At 42.4% G+C, this 20,699-nt stretch overlaps 1 protein-coding gene across 3 annotated transcripts in view; it reads right to left on the bottom strand.

Moving 5' to 3' along the window:
- Nucleotides 1-7,060, bottom strand: part of robo3 (roundabout, axon guidance receptor, homolog 3 (Drosophila)) — a 139,844-nt gene extending 132,784 nt beyond the window's left edge. For all 3 annotated transcript variants that reach the window (XM_061751936.1, XM_061751935.1, XM_061751934.1), the window contains exon 1: nucleotides 6,577-7,060. In XM_061751936.1, the coding sequence (XP_061607920.1) occupies nucleotides 6,577-6,640 (64 nt within the window). In that variant the 5' untranslated portion in view covers nucleotides 6,641-7,060. The remainder of the gene's footprint in view (nucleotides 1-6,576) is intronic.
- Nucleotides 7,061-20,699: the final 13,639 nt, after the last annotated feature.

The raw sequence follows: 20,699 nt of genomic DNA, 5'->3' as shown, positions 1-20,699 counted from the left end.
GGTGGGGAACTCATGCTTATCGTGTCAGGCCCCTCAGGCTGTCACACTTGAGACCTTTATAGCTGACTTGTCCTGTCAGCACCCGCTGCTAAATAGAGTCCTTGTGCAGCTGAGTTCCCTTTCTTCAAAATAAATTGTGAAGTTTCATCACATAGATATTAATACTGCATTACAAGCCACTGTCAAGAGGAAAATTAATACAGAGCAAAGTTATCTTGGATATACAGTAATGGGTACTTGACCATTGAAGGAAATCAACTGAAATGCTGAATTTTTGAAAATCTATTAAAACGACTAAATTTACCAAGCCAAAATCAACCTGGAAAAAAAACAACCTGTCAGAAAATAGGTCGCTATGCTTCAAACAGCAATTTCAATGTACAACCCCAATTCGAATGAAGTTGGGACGTTGTGTTAGACATAAATAAAAACAGAACACAATGATTTGCAAATCATGTTCGACCTATATTTAATTGAATACACTACATAGACAAGATATTTAATGTTCAAACTGATAAACTTTATTGTTTTTTGCAAAAAATCATTAACATGAGAATTTATGGCTGCAACACGTTCCAAAAAAGCTGGGACAGAGTCATGTTTACCACTGTGTTACATCACCTTTTTTTTAATCAACATTCAATAAACTGAGGACACAAATTGTTGAAGGTGGTTGTAGGTGGAATTCTTTCCCATTCTTGCTTGATGTACAGCTTCAGCTGTTCAACAGTCCGGGGTCTCGGTTGTCGTATTTTACGCTTCATAATACGCCACACATTTTCAATGGGAGACAGGTCTGGACTGCAGGCAGGCCAGTCTAGTACCCGCACTCTTTTACTACGAAGCCACGCTGTTGTAACACGTGCAGAATGTGGTTTGGCATTGTCTTGCTGAAATAAGGAGGGGCGTCCATGAAAAAGATGTTGCGTGGATGGCAGCAGATGTTTCTCCAAAACCTGTATATTTTGAATGTTTTGTATTCAGCATTAATGGCGCATTCACAGATGTGTAAGTTACCCATGCCATTGGCACTGACACAGCCCCATACCATCACAGATGCTGGCTTTGGAACTTTGGGTCCATAACAGTCCGCATGGTTCTTTTCCTCTTTGGCCCGGAAGACATGACGTCCACAATTTCCAAAAACAATTTGAAATGTGGCCTCATTGGACCACAGAACACTTTTCCACTTTGCATCAGTCCATCTTAGATGAGCTCGGGCCCAGAGAAGCCGGCGGCGTTTCTGGGTGTTGTTGATAAATGGATTTTGCTTTCCTAGTAGAGTTTCAAGTTGCACTTACAGATGTAGCGCCGAACTGTATTTACTGACATTGGTTTTCTGAAGTGTTCCTGAGCCCATGTGATGATATCCTTTACACATTGATGTCGGTTTTTGATGCAGTGCCGCCTGAGGGATCGAAGGTCACGGGCATTCAATGTTGGTTTTCGGCCTTGCCGCTTACATGCAGTGATTTCTCCAGATTCTCTGAACCTTTTGATGATATTATGGACCGTAGATGATGAAATCCCTAAATTCCTTGCAATTGTACGTTGAGGAACATTGTCCTAAAACTGTTGGACTATTTTCTAACGTACTTGTTCACAAAGAGGTGAACCTCACCCCGTCTTTGCTTGTGAATGACTGAGCAATTCAAGGAAGCTCCTTTTATACCCAATCATGGCACCCACCTGTTCCCAATTAGCACCTGTGGGATGTTCCAAACAGGTGTTTGATGTGCATTCCTCAACTTTCTGCCTTTTTTGCCACATGTCCCAGCTTTTTTGGAACGTGTTGCAGCCATAAAATTCTCAGTTAATGATTATTTGCTAAAAAACAATAAGGTTTATCAGTTTGAACATTAAATGTCTTGTCTTTGTAGTGTATTTAATTAAATATAGGTTGAACATGATTTGCAAATCATTGTATTCTGTTTTTATGTTTTTACACAACGTCCCAACTTCATTGGAATTGGGGTTGTATGATTACAACTCGGCGGCACGGTGGCCGACTGGTTAGAGCGTCAGCCTCACAGTTCTGAGGACCCGGGTTCAATCCCCGCCTGTGTGGAGTTTGCATGTTCTGCCCGTGCCTGCATGGGTTTTCTCCGGGCTCTCCGGTTTCCTCCCACATCCCCAAAACATGCATTAATTGGAGATTCTAAATTGCCCGTAGGCATGACTGTGAGTGGGAATGGTTGTTTGTTTCTATGTGCCCTGCGATTGGCTGGCAACCAGTTCAGGGTGTACCCTGCCTCCTGCCCGATGATAGCTGGGATAGGCTCCAGCCCGCCCGCGACCCTAGTGAGGAGAAGCGACTCAGAAAATGGATGGATGGATGGATGATTACAACTCTGATTCAGTGATGGCAGGAAGAGGATGTTTTTTTTCTCTTTCCCATGTTCCTCAAAATGACTCTAAACAACCAGTTTTCAATATGCCAACAGTGGAAACATGATCAGAGGTTCATTTGTCATAACACCACAAAAGTGGCATAACATTATATTCTACATTTGACTATGGCTTGTCGAATTTTGAAATTACACGATACATGTGCCTCTGTCTAAAAGGTGTGCGGCTGTGTGTGTGCGTGCGCGTGTGTGTGCGTGTGTGTGTGCGTGTGTGTGTGTGTGTGCGTGCGTGCGTGCGTGCGTTTGGTATGTTTAATTTTTAGTTCGCTGGATAACTTTGTGGAGAGGTGGTGTGTGGACCAAGAACCTATTCAATCCATTTTGTTATTGATCCAGTTAAAGTAGAATCCAGGACTCATGATAACACATTTGGAAAAGAACACCTAAATCTTCAAAAACTGTAAGTCCAGTACAACAACAACACAAAAGCAGGATTTTTTTTTTTTTTTTTCTGTGTAAAGGTGCACGTATCCTTGACAACATGCACAACAGGCCATTGGTTACAATAAATAAACACTTCACTGGAGAAACACCATCTTTAGCGCCACACAAAACAATTCCATTGTCGCACAACTTGTCGTTCAATAGAACATGCATGACTGAAAGGGAGAACAAAATGTGCTACAAAATGATGGCTGGCAGTAGATGTAGTTTTGATGCTGAATCAATGTTTGTGTAAAAGAGAGAGCTGGAATGGCTCTTCACACCACACGAAGCCAGGATCCCACACGCAAAGGATCTATAGAGTTCATAAAGTCCCCTTTTATGATACATTTTAGATATCTTGTGTTCAGACATTTGTTTTTTCCGGTTAAGAAACGTTCTCGTATGTTGCTGACAGTTTCGGTGGTCACTTCAGCCTTTGTTTTGCAAAGGGACCAAAAATACAAGACCGATATCTCTCCAATGTGCTTGCAAAGTCAGTCTAATGTTGGAAACGGCAAGGTTTCCTGACCAACCAGACTGCATCGCAGCTTTTAAATCAACCTTTACCTTGGGTTTTTGACTGGAAGCATGACTAAATAATGGAAGTCTAGCCTGTCACTTATATGTTGATAATGATTTGGGGGATTTTTAAAAGAGTCACTGATGGTGTAGTGCTACATTCGCTTGACCATTCGCAGCGTGGGGTCAATTCCCCCTCAGTGACGGTATGAATGTAAGTGCGAATGGTTGTCTGTGTCTATATGTGCCCTGCGACTTACTGGCGACCACTTCAGGGTGTAGTCCGCCTTTTGCCCAGAGTCAGCTGGGATAGGCTTCAGTGCGCCATGACCCTGAACAGGATAAGGGGTATTGAGAATGGATGGATGGATGGATTTTCAAAAGCCCAACAATTGCATCCTAAATTAGAGGCGATAGAATGGGATTATCGTAATCAAATCCAAGCAACCCCTTTTAGCTTCTGACAAATTGTCCTTGGCTGATCATCTAATGCCACATCAACCTTGTCCACTGTAAGACACTGTGAATGACAAGTCCCCCCCTGAATGAGAAACCAAAGAAAAGCATATAAACAATAAACTGTCTTGTTGATCGTGGCAGTTTGACCACACTACACCCAAGGCACTTTACTCACTGAGCTGTATGCTTAGCCCCTAATTACAGTGTAGATATCAAGGTTTGGTGTGAGCTGTTTGATCTGGTTATTGGCTTGTTTGGGGTAGGGGAAAGGAAGTCGTCCCACGGTTATTTCAGTAAAGGGCATGGCAAACACAGTGCGTTGATGGACATTGGGGAGAGCTGCCAGAGACTACCATGTTGACTGATGGTGACAGAGATGACTGAAAATCACACTCCTGATTTCAGTGTCACCTTCCTGGGCAAACAAACAGCTTCATGGTGACTGGCTCCACATGTAGGGGGAAGGCCCCTCTGATATGAAAAGGAGGATTGGAAACAAGGAAGTTTATCCTGTGGTATAAACCATTCTCTAGCATAATGACTATAATAAAAAAAACAAAATCATCCTTATCAGGGTCACCATAGGAGACTATCCTACTGGGCAGCAGTAGTTCATCTGTAAGGACATTGGAACACGAGGTTCACAGTGTGATTCAGGCTGCCAGCCCAGGTTTTTGGAGCTAGTTGTTAGAGACTAGTCTGCATCCTGACTGCTATCAAGGTGCCTTTGAGCAAGACTCTGAACCCCTAAAACGCAGCTACGAGGTGCAGTCAGTTTGCATACAGCATACTGTATATGAATCAGAGTGTGAATTGAATTTTATCTGTGGGAATCAAAAAGAAAACAATAAAACGATCATGTTCCCTCAGCAGTCACTTTATGATTGTGGAAGGGTTTGTGGGTCCCTATGATCCCCAAAGCTATGTTGTCTGGGGCTAGTTTATACCCCTGTTACAGTCACGCGGGGCGAACAGGTCCAAGGTGAGGGACTAGACGAAGCATGGTGTAGAAACCCCCTATAATTACTCAAATTAATAGAGGCGGGTCACCAAGGTCCCCCTCTGGAGGAAGGCTTTGGAATGCCTCAGGATCCCCCCGGAAGAGCTTAACAAAGTGGCTGGGGAGAGGGAAGTGCGGCCTTTCCTGCTTAGGCGGTAGCTGCCGCGACCCAACCCCAGATAAGCGGAAGAAAATTGATGGATGGATGGATGGATGGACGGACGGGAGTCCTAGACCCTGTGAGTTTGCACACATCATAAAAGCATACTTGCATTGACAAAAGGACTTGAAGCAATTCATGAATTACGCATTGGACTCATAAACACACATACACGCACACACACACACGCACACACCAAGTGTCAGTACCTGCAGTGGCAATTTGAGAGGAGGTATACCGTAGATAATAGCACTCTCCGCAAATGTGTCTAACCAACATTCTCCTTCACATGCATTTTTATGATATACCAGAAGATGCTAAAAACTAGTCCATAAACTAACTTCTGCTGACTTCAAACTAGTACCACTTAAGTTGCAGTGCACCAGCAAATAGAACAATTTGTCATTCAAATGCGGTATCTGTCTTAATACTAAGGCTTTAATACACATAATTAGCTTCAGGTAGAATTTATTTGTTTATTATTGTGGTTGTAATTTGCTGCGGCGAAGAACTACACAGCATCATAGCAGCTCCTAATATTCTTTATGCTCATGTAAATCTGAGGTACCCGAAAAAGACAGATAGGTATACATACATACACTTGCATATACAGTATGCCTACACAGTCCACTGCATATTCACAAGTCATTGGTAAAGACTGCACAACTGCGTCATCTCATAATGGGCCTAATAACATAGATAAATGAGCAAGACTGACTCCCACCGAAGTCAGATTTCAGTGGGGAGCAGATGCTGGACAGAATCTGCGCTCCCTTGGGCACGTCCCGAAGTAAAGCTTCACATGGGCTAATCGTATGTCTGATGCTTTAAGGCAGGGGTGTCAAACTAATTTTTGTCACGGGCCACATCGTAGTTATGGTTTCTCTTGGAGGCCCGTTATGGCTGTGAACCCATATGGATGTATGATCGCTTCATATTATTACATATACACAAATTGATGGACAGCTACTTTTCAAATCAGAAGGTAGTAAAAACTTTGTTCGACAACCTGTATTATTTTAATTATTTAAAAAAGAGCATCGGTAACAAACAAAATGTTTGCAATATCTGAATATTTATATATAGTGAAGGCAATTTGCAATTTTGATATTTTAACTGGAAATACGAAGTCGATGCACATGATTTGGTTTCGCGGGCCACATAAAATGATATGGCGGGCCGAATCTGGCCACCGGGCCATCAGTTTGACACCCGTGCTTTAAATAGCCTCATCGAGAAAGATTAGTCCTTTTTTTTTTTTTTTTTACACCAATAAAACACATGACGATAGACCTAAACTGGTTCTATGTATATCCGCGCCAAATACTTTTCATATGTATATGACATTAGCCTATGTCAAAAATACACGCAAATGTGTTATCTCACATTTATGAGGACACCTGAGAGGCACTTCCGTCCAATGAACATGTTCATGAATTTAGACGCCCTCGGTTTTAGACGGGATCCTCCACGAAAGCTCGGGGGAAGTAATCTCGACCTTGCTCGGGAACCGATGATGTGAGGCGCATGGGCGCCATCTGTATAAACATCACTCCAACGAACCATCTGAACGCAAAAAAAAAAGAAAAAAAAAGTCAACTCACCGTACGCCAAATTCCAGAATGCAAATAAAATCAGCAGGGAGACCAAGGTCAGGCGATGCTCCATTATACACAGAAATGTTTCATAGGTAGACAAGAGAGTCCAAGTGCGTTCGATGTAGTCTCCATAAACAGAGTAAAACTCCACTGGCGGGCACCAAAGTCGCTGCTCTAATACAAATCAAAGTTCACAAATCCAAAGGTAACTTTTGCAACGCTCTGAAAGTCGATGTGTAATCCAGCGAGCAGTCCGTGAATATCGAGCCGCAGGTGATGACAGGACAGGCGGCTGTGAATGGAGCCAGCGACTGGACAATCGCGTTTGAACCAAAATTGGTCACAGCAAAAAAAAATAATAATAAAAAAATACAGCGCCAATATTCGTCCCAAACGTGCGCGGAGTGGCCGGCTTGACAGCAAACACCATTTAAACATAGCGCACGATGTCTTATTACTTTTTTCCTCCGCTCTCTCTCTTGTCGACTGACTGAATTCAAAACGCGTTATAAAGAAAAAAGGGCGTAGGGAAACCGCTTCCGGTAAACTTTTCATAATAAAGTAAACATTATTTCAACACGAACAGAACGTTCCCGTTCGCGTGGATGCATTTTTTTATTGATGTAATGCCGCCGTTGTAATGTAATAATAATTTTATCCAAAGCTATTCTTCAAAACCAAGCCACTTAGTGAGGTTTTTGTTTTACCTTGATATTAGTATTTCAATCCTTTAACACGCTCAGCGATTCTTGTTTTATATTGAAAGCATCGCCCTCGCTTTCCTTTTGCTGTACACTTGACTTTATAAACGGAGCACTGTGATTCTTAAAGGGCCAGTCAGCAGCAACACGCAACACGCATTTGTGTGAATTGAAGCAATCTGAAAAATTGCTCCTTTATGCAGTTGATTGTATTGAAACAATAAGATTAATAGATGTCTTATCAACAACAGAATTAATCACCGTCACAATTGTGATTAACTTAATCACAATTTTATATCTTAACCACCTGGTTCAGGAACCCATGTGGGGTGAAGTGATAACCACTGATAGAGGCCCTAAAAAATAGTATTTTCTATTTACTTTATTGAAGTGGTGGAGATCATGTGATTTATTTATTTTTTTGTTTTATTTTTATTTTTTTCACAGTAGCTCTTACCCATATTAAGACACAATTGAAGGCATCTTACCAGACACACTTGCTACTAATTATATTGCGAGCCAATCAATTTTGCAGTGGCCTTGTCATATTCCCGTTATCTGTCTATTTTAAAGGCCTTTTAACACTGCACTTAGCAGAGCACAGTGTCCCAGTGCCCACAGCTTTTGTACTATGACGCGATAAAGAAGGCACGCGGTGGACGGACATCTTCACCATGTTGAATATGCTGTAACAGGTTGGTTGAAAGTGGTAGAAACCTGTTATTTTAGCATTCTTCACAATGGAAATGTTAGCTTAACAATACAAGTAAATCAAGTAAAAGCCACACGTGCTTTACTACATCTCCTCCTCCTTATTATAAGGAAAGCCAGGGCTTTCTGTTACTTTACGACCAAACAAGCTCCTCCATGTGGGTATCTGAGCAATTAGTGGCAAATATGGACACGTTTGCACTGGGCCGCCATCCCGCTCTCTAGCCTGCACCACGAAAAGCAAGTGTAGTGTGAAACGCTTTTACGGTTGCCTGGGCTGTTGTGGATGGTTAGTGGTTGGTGCACACCAGATTACAGTGATGATTAAGCAAGGTTCTTTAAGGCACTTTAATCTTTTTCCCGTGACGACGACGCTGAATGTTCCGGTGCTTTGCGAATGTGTGAATAGTGAAATCTAATTGATAGCTAATGTCAAATAATGGTGAATTGCTGCACGGTGTTTGGTTGCAAGAATACACATGGGAGAGACAAAGTCTGATTTTACCGTTCACCACCACTTTTTTGGAAACAGGGTGAAAAGACAAATTATTTGTCAAGAAAAAAAACTGAGATTGTGGCTTTCACAAAGTTCAGTAGTGGTCAGTGTTGAAACATTTCCTTGTTCTGGTAAACCCCTCCTTGTTTTGACTGGGCACCAATTCTTGATTTTTCAATTGTTACTGGTGCTGCTATTTGTTATAACAAGTATTTGCCAGCCAACTTCGTCTCTCGTGGTAGACCCATTGGGAATTCTTAAATTTTGTAATTATCACACCGTGTGTGGCAACTAAACCATGAGTTAATGTGAGTGTTTCTGTGATTTAGGGTGCTCGCTGTCAATTAGCTTTAGCGACATAAGCATAATGGGGAAATCTTGACCCCAACAACATAACAACATGACACGTCAATGTTGCATGGTTGCATACTATAACATTCAACACAAATAAATAATTAACTAATTGCAGACATCAATGAAATAAAGTTGAGCTTTACTTTCATTTGCCCTTTTCTCAATGTCAGTGGACCAGTGGATGTCAGTGGATTGGATAACTGTTTATGCAGTGCCTTTACCACACCATCCAAAGATTCTGTATTCTCTGTCAACATTTTAGCACTCATCTTAGCACATCCAACTAGACTGTAAAATGTATGAAATAGTTGCTATTAAATGATTATGGCATGAATCGATCTCATAGTCTTTCAGTTTCAAGCCTATCTTATCCTCCAGATTTCAACCTCCAAAATGGCGGACAAGCAGATACTAATCACATGATAAAAAATTATCAACTATTTGCTCATTGTCATTGTCACATCTTGTAGATCAATTGTCGTTTGTTCGTGTATCCAGTCTCTTCGATATGTGGCTTTGCACTTATTTTTGTTCCCTTCTGTGACCCTTTGGAATTTGTGACCACAGGGCACGATGTGGCAGAGGTGTTATTAAGCCTGCATTTATGCATTTAAGAAATGCAGCCTATGGGGGGCACAAGCCAGTGCAAACTGTAGGCCGGTCCCAAGCCTGGATAAATGCAGAGGGTTGCGTCAGGAAGGGCATCCGGCTTAAAACTTTGCCAAACAAATATGAGCATTCATCCAAAGAATTCCATACCGGATCGGTCGTGGCCCGGGTTAACAACGTCCGGCACTGTCAACCTGCGGGGTGCCGGTGGAAATTCAGCTACTGTGGGTCGAAGTCGAAGAAGAAGAAGAAGAAGAAGAGGTAGCAGAAAGAGAAGAGGAAAGCACAGAGCCTAGAACTGAATGTGGGGACTTTGAATGTTGGGACTATGACAGGAAAATCTCGGGAGTTGGCTGACATGATGATTAGGAGAAAAGTTGATATATTGTGTGTCCATGTGGAAAGGCAGTAAGGATAGAAGTTTAGGGGCAGGGTTTAAATTATTTTACCATGGTGTAGATGGGAAGAGAAATGGAGTGTTATTTTAAAAGAAGTGTTGGCTAAGAATGTCTTGGAGGTGAAAAGAGTATCAGATCGAGTGATGAGGCTGAAACTTGAAATTGAGGGTGTTATGCATAATGTGATTAGTGGCTATGCCCCACAGGTAGGATGTGACCTAGAGGTGATAGAGAAATTCTGGAAGGAGCTAGACGAAGTAGTTCTGAGCATCCCAGACAGAGAGAGAGTCGTGATTGGTGCAGATTGTAATGGCGAAGGAAATAGGGGTGATGAAGTAGTGACGGGTAAGTACGGCATCCAGGAAAGGAACTTGGAGGGACGGATGGTGGTAGACTTTGCAAAAAGGATGCAAATGGCTTTAGTGAACACTTTTTTCCAGTAGAGGCAGGAACATAGGGTGACCTACAAGAGTGGAGGTAGAAGCACGCAGGTCGATTACATCTTGTGCAGACGAGGTAATCTGAAGGAGGTTACCGACTGTAAGGTAGTGGTAGGGGAGAGTGTGGGTAGACAGCATAGAATGGTGGTGTGTAAGATGAGAGGAAGATTAGGAAAACAAAGGCAGAGCAGAGAACCATGTGGTGGAAGCTGAGACAGGACGAGTGTTGTGCAGCTTTTCGGGAAGAGGTGAAACAGGCACCCGGTGGACAGGAGGAGCTTCCAGAAGACTGGACCACTGCAGCCAAGGTCATCAGAGAGGCAGGCAGGAGAGTATGTGGTGTGTCTTCTGGCAGGAAAGGAGAGAAGGAGACTTGGGGGTGGAACCTCACAGTACAGGAAATCATACAAGGAAAAAGGTTAGCTAAGAAGAAGTGGGACACTGAGAGGACTACATTGAGATGCGACACAGGGCATAGGTAGAGGTGGCAAAGGCCAAACAAGAGGCATATGATGACATGCATTCCAGGTTGGACACTAAAGAAGGAGAAAATTATCTATACAGGCTGGCCAGACATAGGGATAGAGATGGGAAGGATGTGCAGCAGGTTAGGGTGATTAAGGACAGAGATGGAAATATGTTGCCTGGTGCCAGCAGTGTGCAAGCTAGATGGAAAGAATACTTTGAGGAGTTGATGAATGAGGAAAATGAGAGAGAAGGGTGAGTCGAAGAGGAAAGTGTTGTGGACCAGGAAGTGGCGATGATTAGTAAGGGGGAAGTTAGAAAGGCATTAAACAGGATAAAAAATGGAAAGGCAGTTGGTCCTGATGACATTCTTGTGGAGGTATGGAAGCATCTAGGAGAGGTGGCTGTGGAGTTTTTGGCCAGCTTGTTCAATAGAATTCTAGCGCGTGAGAAGATGCCTGAGTAATGGAGGAAAAGTGTGCTGGTGCCCATTTTTAAGAACAAGGGTGATATGCAGAGCTGTGGGAACTATAGGGGAATAAAGTTAATGAGCCAGACGATAAAGTTATGGGAAAGAGTAGTGGAGGCTCGACTCAGGACAGAAGTGAGTATTTGCGAGCAACAGTATGGTTTCATGCATAGAAAGTGTACCACAGATGCATTATTTGCCTTGAGGATGTTGATGAAAAAGTACAGAGAAGGTCAGAAGGAGCTACGTTGTGTCTTTGTAGATCTAGAGAAAGCCTATGACAGAGTACCCAGAGAGGAAGTGTGGTACTGCATGCGGAAGTCTGAAGTGGCAGAGAAGTATATTAGAATAATACAGGACATGTACGAGGGCAGCAGAACAGCGGTGAGGTCTGCTGTAGGTGTGACAGACGAATTTAAGGTGGAGGTGGGACTGCATCAGGGATCAGCCCTGAGCCCCTTCCTGTTTGCAGTGGTGATGGATAGGCTAACAGATGAGGTTAGACTGCAATCCCCGTGGACCATGATGTATGCAGATGACATTGTGATCTGCAGTGAAAGCTGGGAGCAGGTGGAGGAACAGTTAGAAAGATGGAGGCATGCACTGGAAAGCAGAGGAATGAAGATTAGCCGAAGTAATACAGAATATATGTGCATGAATGAGAGGGGTGGTGGGGGAAGAGTGAGGCAACAGGGAGAAGAGATAGCAAGGGTGGATGACTTTAAATACTTGGGATCAACCGTCCAGAGAAATGGTGAGTGTGGTCAGGAAGTGAAGAAACGGGTCCAAGCAGGTTGGAACAGGTGGACGAAGGTGTCAGGTGTGTTATGTGACAGAAGAGTCTCTGCTAGGATGAGGGGCAAAGTTTATAAAACAGTGGTGAGGCCAGCCTTGCTGTATGGATTAGAGACCGTGGCACTGAAGAGACAACAGGAAGCAGAGCTGGAGGTGGAGGAAATGAAGATGTTGAGGTTCGCTCTCGGAGTGACCAGGTTGGATAAAATTAGAAATGAGCTCATCAGAGGGACAGCCAAGCTTCGATTTTTTGGAGACAAAGTTAGAGAGAGCAGACTTCGATGGTTTGGACACGTCCAGAGGAGAAGTAGTGAGTATATTGGTAGAAGGATGATGAGGATGGAGCTGCCAGGAAAGAGAGCTCGAGGAAGACCAAATAGAAGGTTGATGGAGGTCGTGAGGGAAGACATGAGGGCAGTTGGTGTTCGAGAGGAGGATGTAGGAGATAGGCTTACATGGAAAAGGATGACGCGCTGTGGCGACCCCTAAAGGGACAAGCCGAAAGGAAAAGAAGAATTTATCCATTTAAGAAAATTACATGTGGAAATCAATGTCTCGCTCTCTGTCAATCAATAAATCTTCACACCTTTTCATCTCAATATTGGAACACACACAGAAGCACATGCACATGCACTAACCCACTCACCCAGAAACACACACACAAATACCCGTGTTACAGAACACACACACACACACACACAGACACACACACACACAAGCATGCATACGGTATTACATATACATACATACTGTCCATATAATTTTACAAGTATAATACACGTATATATACAATACATTTATATCTATATATAAATGCTGTACATGGAATGTTTATTATTTGTCTTTTTTTTTTTTATTTTTTTTTTTTTACATGGAAATTTTAAATAGAGCTGTTTATTTGCTCAACCTTGATTGTCTGCTTTGGGGTCCAAGATGCAGCGTGTCTACCTCATAACGAGACTTGCTTCATTTAAACCACACATTTTCATCACAAGCCAATATGAATTGATCTCCGAGTGGTTATCTAACAAGAGGAATATTTTATGCTGGCACTGGTAAGAATCTGAATGCAAATATTTCTTACATGTGAAAGACCTTTTGATCCCGCTGAATGTGTTGCTATGTATACAAATCACGCAATGGAAATAGTATAGCACTAAGAGACAAAAACACAATCCACACACCACTTCAAAATGTCACTATTTATCTGAGTACATGCTTTGCCTGCCCTTGATTTAAAGCGAAAAGCCATATCACATGTGCCAAGAGATATGGCAAACTGCAGCCAATGAGTCCTGACATACCAAGAGCCACAATCCTGCAATGAAGCAATAACGAGGTTGCACAAACCTAGTAACCAAGCAGCTCTTGACATTTATAAGAATGCATGGGATGATGGTATGCTTGAATATTGCATACCCAGATGTGGTTTAACACATACTGTACCTGTAGACGCAGTGGAAGCTAAAAATGACTTAATTACACAATGTGTTGTTGAAGGCAGAGATACTCTCTTTTAGAACAACAGACAATTCAAGAACTAAGCAGCGCTTTCAACACCCCAGATAGTTCTTTCATATTTTATGCATGTACATGTTTAATTTAATTGCAGAAACTCTTTGATTGTATAAAACATGATAAAGCCCTCCACTGAATGCAGTTCCACTCGGCTGTGACTGATGCTGCTACTTTAATGCCTTGGTCAAACATTTGTCATTGCTGTCAGTGAAATCAAGTACTCCCATGAATTTAGACTAATTATGCACTTTAGCAACTGAATTACAATGACAGCCCATCAATGAGGTTTGGTGCAGTGCAGTGTAGCTGAGTAACTAATAGATCATGTGTCTTCTACTCACACATTGGCTTGGTTTTATGAGGTTATATCTGTGATTCATTGCAGTCTCCTTTTGGGAAATGCCAGTGTGTTTGCACCATTATGAAAAAAAAAACCCAGTGACCTTAATGGTTTAATTACTTAAAAATGTTCTGAGTGGGAGTTGATTAATCCTACAAGTTAATCTACTGAATGTTTAAATATTATACTATATCAATTGTTATTATTTGAAGATCAAGTGGAAGAGGTGCAAAAAACCCAACTTTTTTTGTAAAATTTTCATGTTCTTGTGTAATATTTTAAGCTTCATAGCTAAATGACCCAGTGTAATATTGTCAAGTCAAAAAGATTTGTGCATTTCAAACCCCCTGGATTGTTTACATTTCTTACATTGCATTTGACTGGCCCTGTGATTTGCGGGTAACCACTCCAGGATGTAATTTGCCTTTTGCCCAAAGTCAGTTGTGACAGCCTCCAGCTCATCCACGACCCAAATGAGAACAAGCAAAATAGAAAATGGATGGATGCATGAATTTGACTGTAGCAAAAAAAAAAAAAAAAAAAGTGTCAAATGACATTTCTAAAGGACTCACATTTCTTCATCTCCATGAGCATAAGAAGCTTTGACAAATTAGATGGGAAATTTTGTATTATTATTGTATACTGTATTTTTCCTGTATTTTCGCATGTCAAACATAGTTTTATTGGTCATGAACTATATAAGAAAAGTAAAGTCGATATTAAGATTTACCAACTTCAAGTGATAAACAAAAAGTAGCTGAAATAAAAATGACATGGTAAAGAATCAGCTAAAGTAAGAACAAGCCCTTTATGTCTATGCCTGTTATACAGATTATTATTATTTTTTTAAATATTTAGATACAGTATATATATTATATAGTACTGAATGAACTTAAAACACCAAAGAGATTGCACCACAAGGTGGCGCTTCAAGGTCATATTTGGAAAAATATGTCATGTTTGAGACGAAAGCAGAATGCCACATGACCAGAGAGAGCCAATCATAAGCATTCGCTTTAAAAAGAGGAAGTGATATGAGAAAAAGATCTGAGCTTTTGCGGCTATTTTTCAAATATAACTAAAATTATAATCATTTACATTTCCAAAAGCAACTGTGATTTAATTACACATTTTCTCCCAGTAATGTAAATGCTCACAATAATGTAAATTTTGTCATTGAATTACATAATCTCGCGGCATGGTGGCCGACTGGTTAGAGCGTCAGCCTCACAGTTCTGAGGACCCGGGTTCAATCCCCGGCCCCGCCTGTGTGGAGTTTGCATGTTCTCCCCGTGCCTGCGTGGGTTTTCTCCGGGCACTCCGGTTTCCTCCCACATCCCAAAAACATGCATTAATTGGAGACTCTAAATTACCCGTAGGCATAACTGTGAGCACGAATGGTTGTTTGTTTCTATGTGCCCTGCGATTGGCTGGCAACCAGTTCAGGGCCCGATGACAGCTGGGATAGGCTCCAGCACGCCTGCGACCCTAGTGAGGAGAAGCGGCTCAGAAAATGGATGGATGGAATTACATAATCTCATTATATGTAATTACCGTAATTTGTTGTGTATAATGCGCATTTCCCCCCCCCCCCCCCCCCCCCCCCAAAATTGTCAAAAGTCAGTAGTGCGCATTATACATAGGTATAGGGGCAAATGAAAAAAAACTTTCACATTTAATAAATGTATGCCACAATCTAGTGGTTATGAAAAAGCTGTACACTTTCATTACAAAATTCCACCGCCACCTAGTGGTTATAAAAAAGGTGTAGCCCTCACTTTCATTCCAATATGACAGGAGTAAATATGACTGCATATATGTACAGTTATTGCTCGTAAATTTACATACCCGAGCAGAATTTGTGAAATGTTTTTTTTTTTTTTAATATGACTGATAACTGAACAACAACCATCATTAATTTCTTTATGGTTATGTTTTGTTTAATGACAATACTTTTCTGAAATGCTTGACCGTTTCATTTCAATCCCATTAAAATAAAATTACATTTTTCTCCTGGCCTGTCATGTTTTCTTTTAAGAATTGTACCCATCTTACAAATTCTCCCTGGGTTATCAAACATATGAGCACAACTGTGGGTTTACTCGTTTACTAAATAAAAGTAGGGCTGAGAATTTCAAAATAAGAGTAAATTTTACTAAATAAAAGTAGGGCTGAGAATTTCAAAATAAAAGTAAATTTTAAAAAAGGATTACGTGTTCAAATAAAGTGCTTAACTTCAGAATAATTCCCTGAAAAAAACTAACAAAGTACAGATAATACTTCATTTTGGTCATATGGGTGGAGGCAAAATCATGCATTGTAAAAATGCATTATACATGAGTAGAAGGGTTTTCCAGAATATTGAGGTCAATTTTGGGGGTGCGCATTATACATGAGAAATTACGGTATTGACTCCCCAACACTGACTGCAGTATAGCTTGTAGAAAAATAGCTTCACATGTCAGGAAACAATGATTGTCTTGTTCAGTGCTTTAATGTGAACAGGATTCATTAATTTGTCTTTGAAGCATCGTGTGACTTTATATACTGCTTAGTACTAAAATGTTCAACAACTTATCTCCAGACTCATTTCCTTCCTGTTTCTAAACCACATTTAATGATAGCTTGTACAACAGTAAGGGGCAGCCAGATAGACTGAAACAGAGGGGCGAAAGACTGTTCATGCACCCATACATAGATTTGCTTCAGATTACTGTGAAATGTAATGTGAAAATATTTAACGTGCTGTCTGTAAATATTTATTGTAGTAGGAATAATGTACATTATGTTTTCATCAGCGGCATTTACACTGATGGTTGATGTATGTGAACTGGCTACTTTAAATGCTGTAGTTGTCATCCATCATCCATGTGTGGAGTTTGCATGTTCTCCCCGTACCTGCGTGCGTTTTCTCCGGGCAGTACGGTGTCCTCTCACATTCCAAAAACATGCATTGTAAGTTAATTGACGACTCTAAAATTACCCGCAGTTGTGAATGTGAGTGCGAATGGTTGTTTGTTTGTATATGCCCTGCGATTGGCTGGCAACCAGTTCAGGGTGTACCCCGCCTCCTGCCCGATGATAGCTGGGATAGGCTCCAGCACTCCCGCAACCCTTGTGAGGATAAACGGGTCAGAAAATGAATGGATGGATGGACAATGATTTGCAAATCACGTTCAAACTATATTTAATTGAATACACTACAAAGACAAGATATTTACTGTGCAAACTTGATTGTTTTTAGCAAATAATCATTAACTTGGAATTTTATGGCTGCAACACGTTTCAAAAAAGCTGGGACAGATGGCAAAAAAGTCTGAGAAAGTTGAGGAATGCTCATCAAACACCTGTTTGGAACATCCCAAAGGTGAACAGGCTAATTAGGAACAGGTGGGTGCCATGATTTGATATTAAATGAGCTTCCCTGAATTGCTCAGTCATTCACAAGCAAAGATGGGGCGAGGTTCACCACTTTGTGAACAAGGGCATGAAAAAATAGTCGAACAGTTTAAGGACAATGTTCCTCAATGTACAATTGCAAGGAATTTAGGGATTTCATTGTGTACGGTCCATAATATCATCAAAAGGTTCAGAGAATCTGGAGAATCACTCTATGTAAGAGGCTAAGCCAAAAACCAACATTGAATGCCCGTGACCGTCGATCCCTCAGGCGGCACTGCATCAAAAACCGACATCAATGTGTAAAGGATATCACCACATGGGCTCAGGAACACTTCAGAAAACCAATGTCAGTAAATACAGTTCGGCGCTACATCCATAAATGCAACTTGAAACTCTACTATGCAAAGCAAAAGCCAACGGGTTCGAAGATTGCCGCCACGACAGGCACCGATCACCTTACGGCCACAGCTCCGGTCGGCCGCCTCAGCAATGGAGGCGCGGAGCATGGTCCACTCGGACTCGATGTCCCCCACCTCCCCCGGAACATGAGCAAAGTTCTGTCGGAGGTGGTAGTTGAAACTCCTGACAGGGGATTCTGCCAGATGTTCCCAGAAGACCCACACAATACGTTAGGGCCTGCCATGTTGGACCAGCATCTTCCCCCACCATCGGAGCCAACTCACCACCAGGTGGTGATCAGTTGACAGCTCCGCCCCTCTCTTCACCTGAGTGTCCAAGTCATGCGGCCGCAAGTCTGATGACACGACCACAAAGTTGATCGTCGAACTGCGACCTAGGGTGTCCTGGTGCCAAGTGCACGTGTAGACACCCTTATGCTTTGACATGGTGTTCTTTATGGACACCGCTCGGGTTCTGATCAGGGGGGACGTTCCTCCCAATCACGCCCTTCCTGGTCTCAGTGTCATTGCCCACATGAGCATTGAAGTCCCCCAGCAGAACGATGGAGTACCCAGCGGGAGCGCTCTCCAGCACCCGCTCCAAGGACTCCAAAAAGGGTAGGTACTCTGAACTGCTGTTTGGTGCATAGGCACAAACAACAGTCAGGACCCGTCGCCCCACCCGATGGCGGAGGGGGGCTACCCTCTCGTCCACCAGGGTCAAACCCAACGTACAGGCGCCAAGCCGGGGGGGCAATAAGTATACCCACACCTGCTCTCTCCGCCTCTCACCGTGGGCATATCCAGAGAGGAAGAGAGTTCAACCCCTCTCGAGAGGACTGGTACCAGAGCCCAAGCTTTTTGTAGAGGCGAGTCCGACTATATCTTGTCAGAACTTCTTGACCTCACAGACCAGCTCGTGCTCCTTCCCTGCCAGAGAGGTGACATTCCACATCCCTAGAGCCAGCTTCTGTAGCCGGGGATCGGATTGCCAAGGTCCCTGCCTTCGGCCATCGCCCAGCTCGCACTGCACCTGACCCCTATGGCCCCTCCCACATGGGGTGAGCCCATGGGAAGGGGTACCCACGTTACCCTTTCGGGCTGCGTCCGGCCACCAGGGGCTCGCCTTCGAGCCCCACCTCCAGGCCTGGTTCCAGAGGGGGCACCAGTGTCCCGCGTCTGGGCAAAGGGAAAACCGAGTCCATCGTTTGTCGTCATCATAAGGGGTCTTTGAGCCATGCTTTGTCTGGTCCCTCACCTAGGACCGGTTTGTCATGGGTTCCAGGTTACCTGGAACACTATTTCCAAAGACTGAAGGATATGTGCATATGTGCAAGGGTGCATCAGAAGATCATTATATTCGTGTAAAATGTAGAGCAATATACAGTAGCATATGTACTGTATGGCTGTTGATGAAACGAAACATAAATAACAACTCTTTAGGACTTGCAATTAAGACCAGTCATTTTAGATTAAACTATAAACCAATGGTTTAACTACCATTAATTGGATATAATTCTCATCTCTATTCAAGTTTTCCTTCATTTTAAGTTCCACCTATTTTGACCCACAACTGGTAATATGTGAACAGACCCTTTAAAAGGCTCCACTAGATGTATCCTTTTATAGATTAATTGAATAAGAGGGTGGCGTGATGAGAGGACAAAATAGCATTTTATTGATCTGCCTTTCAATTAGATTGGCTGCTACCCAACCTCTCAGAGGCACAGAGAGCAAAAGGGAGGATTCAGAAGAAGGTAAAGTAAGAGTGCTATTAACGAGGCAGCTTATTTCCTGCTTGCCGTCCTCAGTTTTCCCTTCTTCTCTTTTCCTGCTTTGACAGAGTCCCACAGTATGAGAAGAGGGAAATATGAGAAATCCTGTCAGCATTTGCACGTGACTCTTATTTGTGCTGTTTCATTCATCGTATTTGTTACCGTCACTGGTAAGGGACCCAGCCACTTTTGCTCCTCATTTGTCAGCTACTCAGCTACTCTTTAAATTTTTCTCTTGATAAAGCCCCCCCCCACATATACTGTAATTTTTGGTGCTGTGAGCCTGCGGCGAGGCACGCCTTCAGTTCTGAATTGAACGTTGTTCTTAAACTGTGTGGGGGTGTCCTTTGGCTTCCACCAGGAGCATGTGACATTTTGGTAAAAGAAGGCTCTATTTTCAGTGATGTATCTTCATTTATGCTGCACATTGGCAGACCTGTCTTTGTCAAGGTGGGCGGTGTCAGCACAGCGAGTGTGTGCCAAGCTTGGCGGAGTGACATTATGGTGTCAGAAAGTCCGTCTCAGCGTTAATGTTATTTTGGTGAATCTGATTGGTGCAGGCAGAAAGACACGCGAGGTCCTCGGACTTGTGTGCGGGATGACAGATTTATTTGAATAGTGGGCATCCAAACCTCTTAATCAATGTAGGAGTCAACGTGTCACGGCACGTCATAAGCATTTAACATTTGTGTTATATTAAACCATATACAGTGTTCCCTCGCCACTTCGCGCTTCATTGCGGCTTCAGTGCTTCACGGGTTTTTCCAAAATATTCCTTAAAAAAATAAATAAAAAAAATCATCAAAAAATAAAAATGAAAAAATACAGCCATATCGGCAGCCATATTGTGGAAAGACGCGTTTTTTTCATGTTGATGTGTAAGAGAGAAGGTTTCCCTGCATGCCAAACAATTAGATGAGTTGACTCAGAGGCTTTGTACATGCCTGTACTCTACTGTACTGTAATGCCATGGGCACTCATACAAGGCACGTGATTTTATAGCTAAAAGTGGCATTGTGGATTGCTGATTGCAGGCAAAAGACAGTGATTTTGGACACTAATAAGATCAGGACAAAGGCCAAACCTCCGCTACCAACACAAGCCTCTTCGCCTCTCTCAGAAGGCAATGTTGATGAATGTTAATTATTGTATAAGGTTTTATAATTCAAGATTTAAGTAAGTACCTGTACTGTTGTAATCTTTGTCTCAAATATATAAAGAATAAATACTGTTTACATATTTTAAACATTCTGGTACC

Source organism: Phyllopteryx taeniolatus, chromosome 17 (assembly GCF_024500385.1).
Source record: "Phyllopteryx taeniolatus isolate TA_2022b chromosome 17, UOR_Ptae_1.2, whole genome shotgun sequence".
NCBI classification, from domain to species: domain Eukaryota; kingdom Metazoa; phylum Chordata; class Actinopteri; order Syngnathiformes; family Syngnathidae; genus Phyllopteryx; species Phyllopteryx taeniolatus.
The sequence above is the reverse complement of the archived record's forward strand: the minus strand, read 5'-3'. Positions and strand labels throughout refer to the sequence as shown.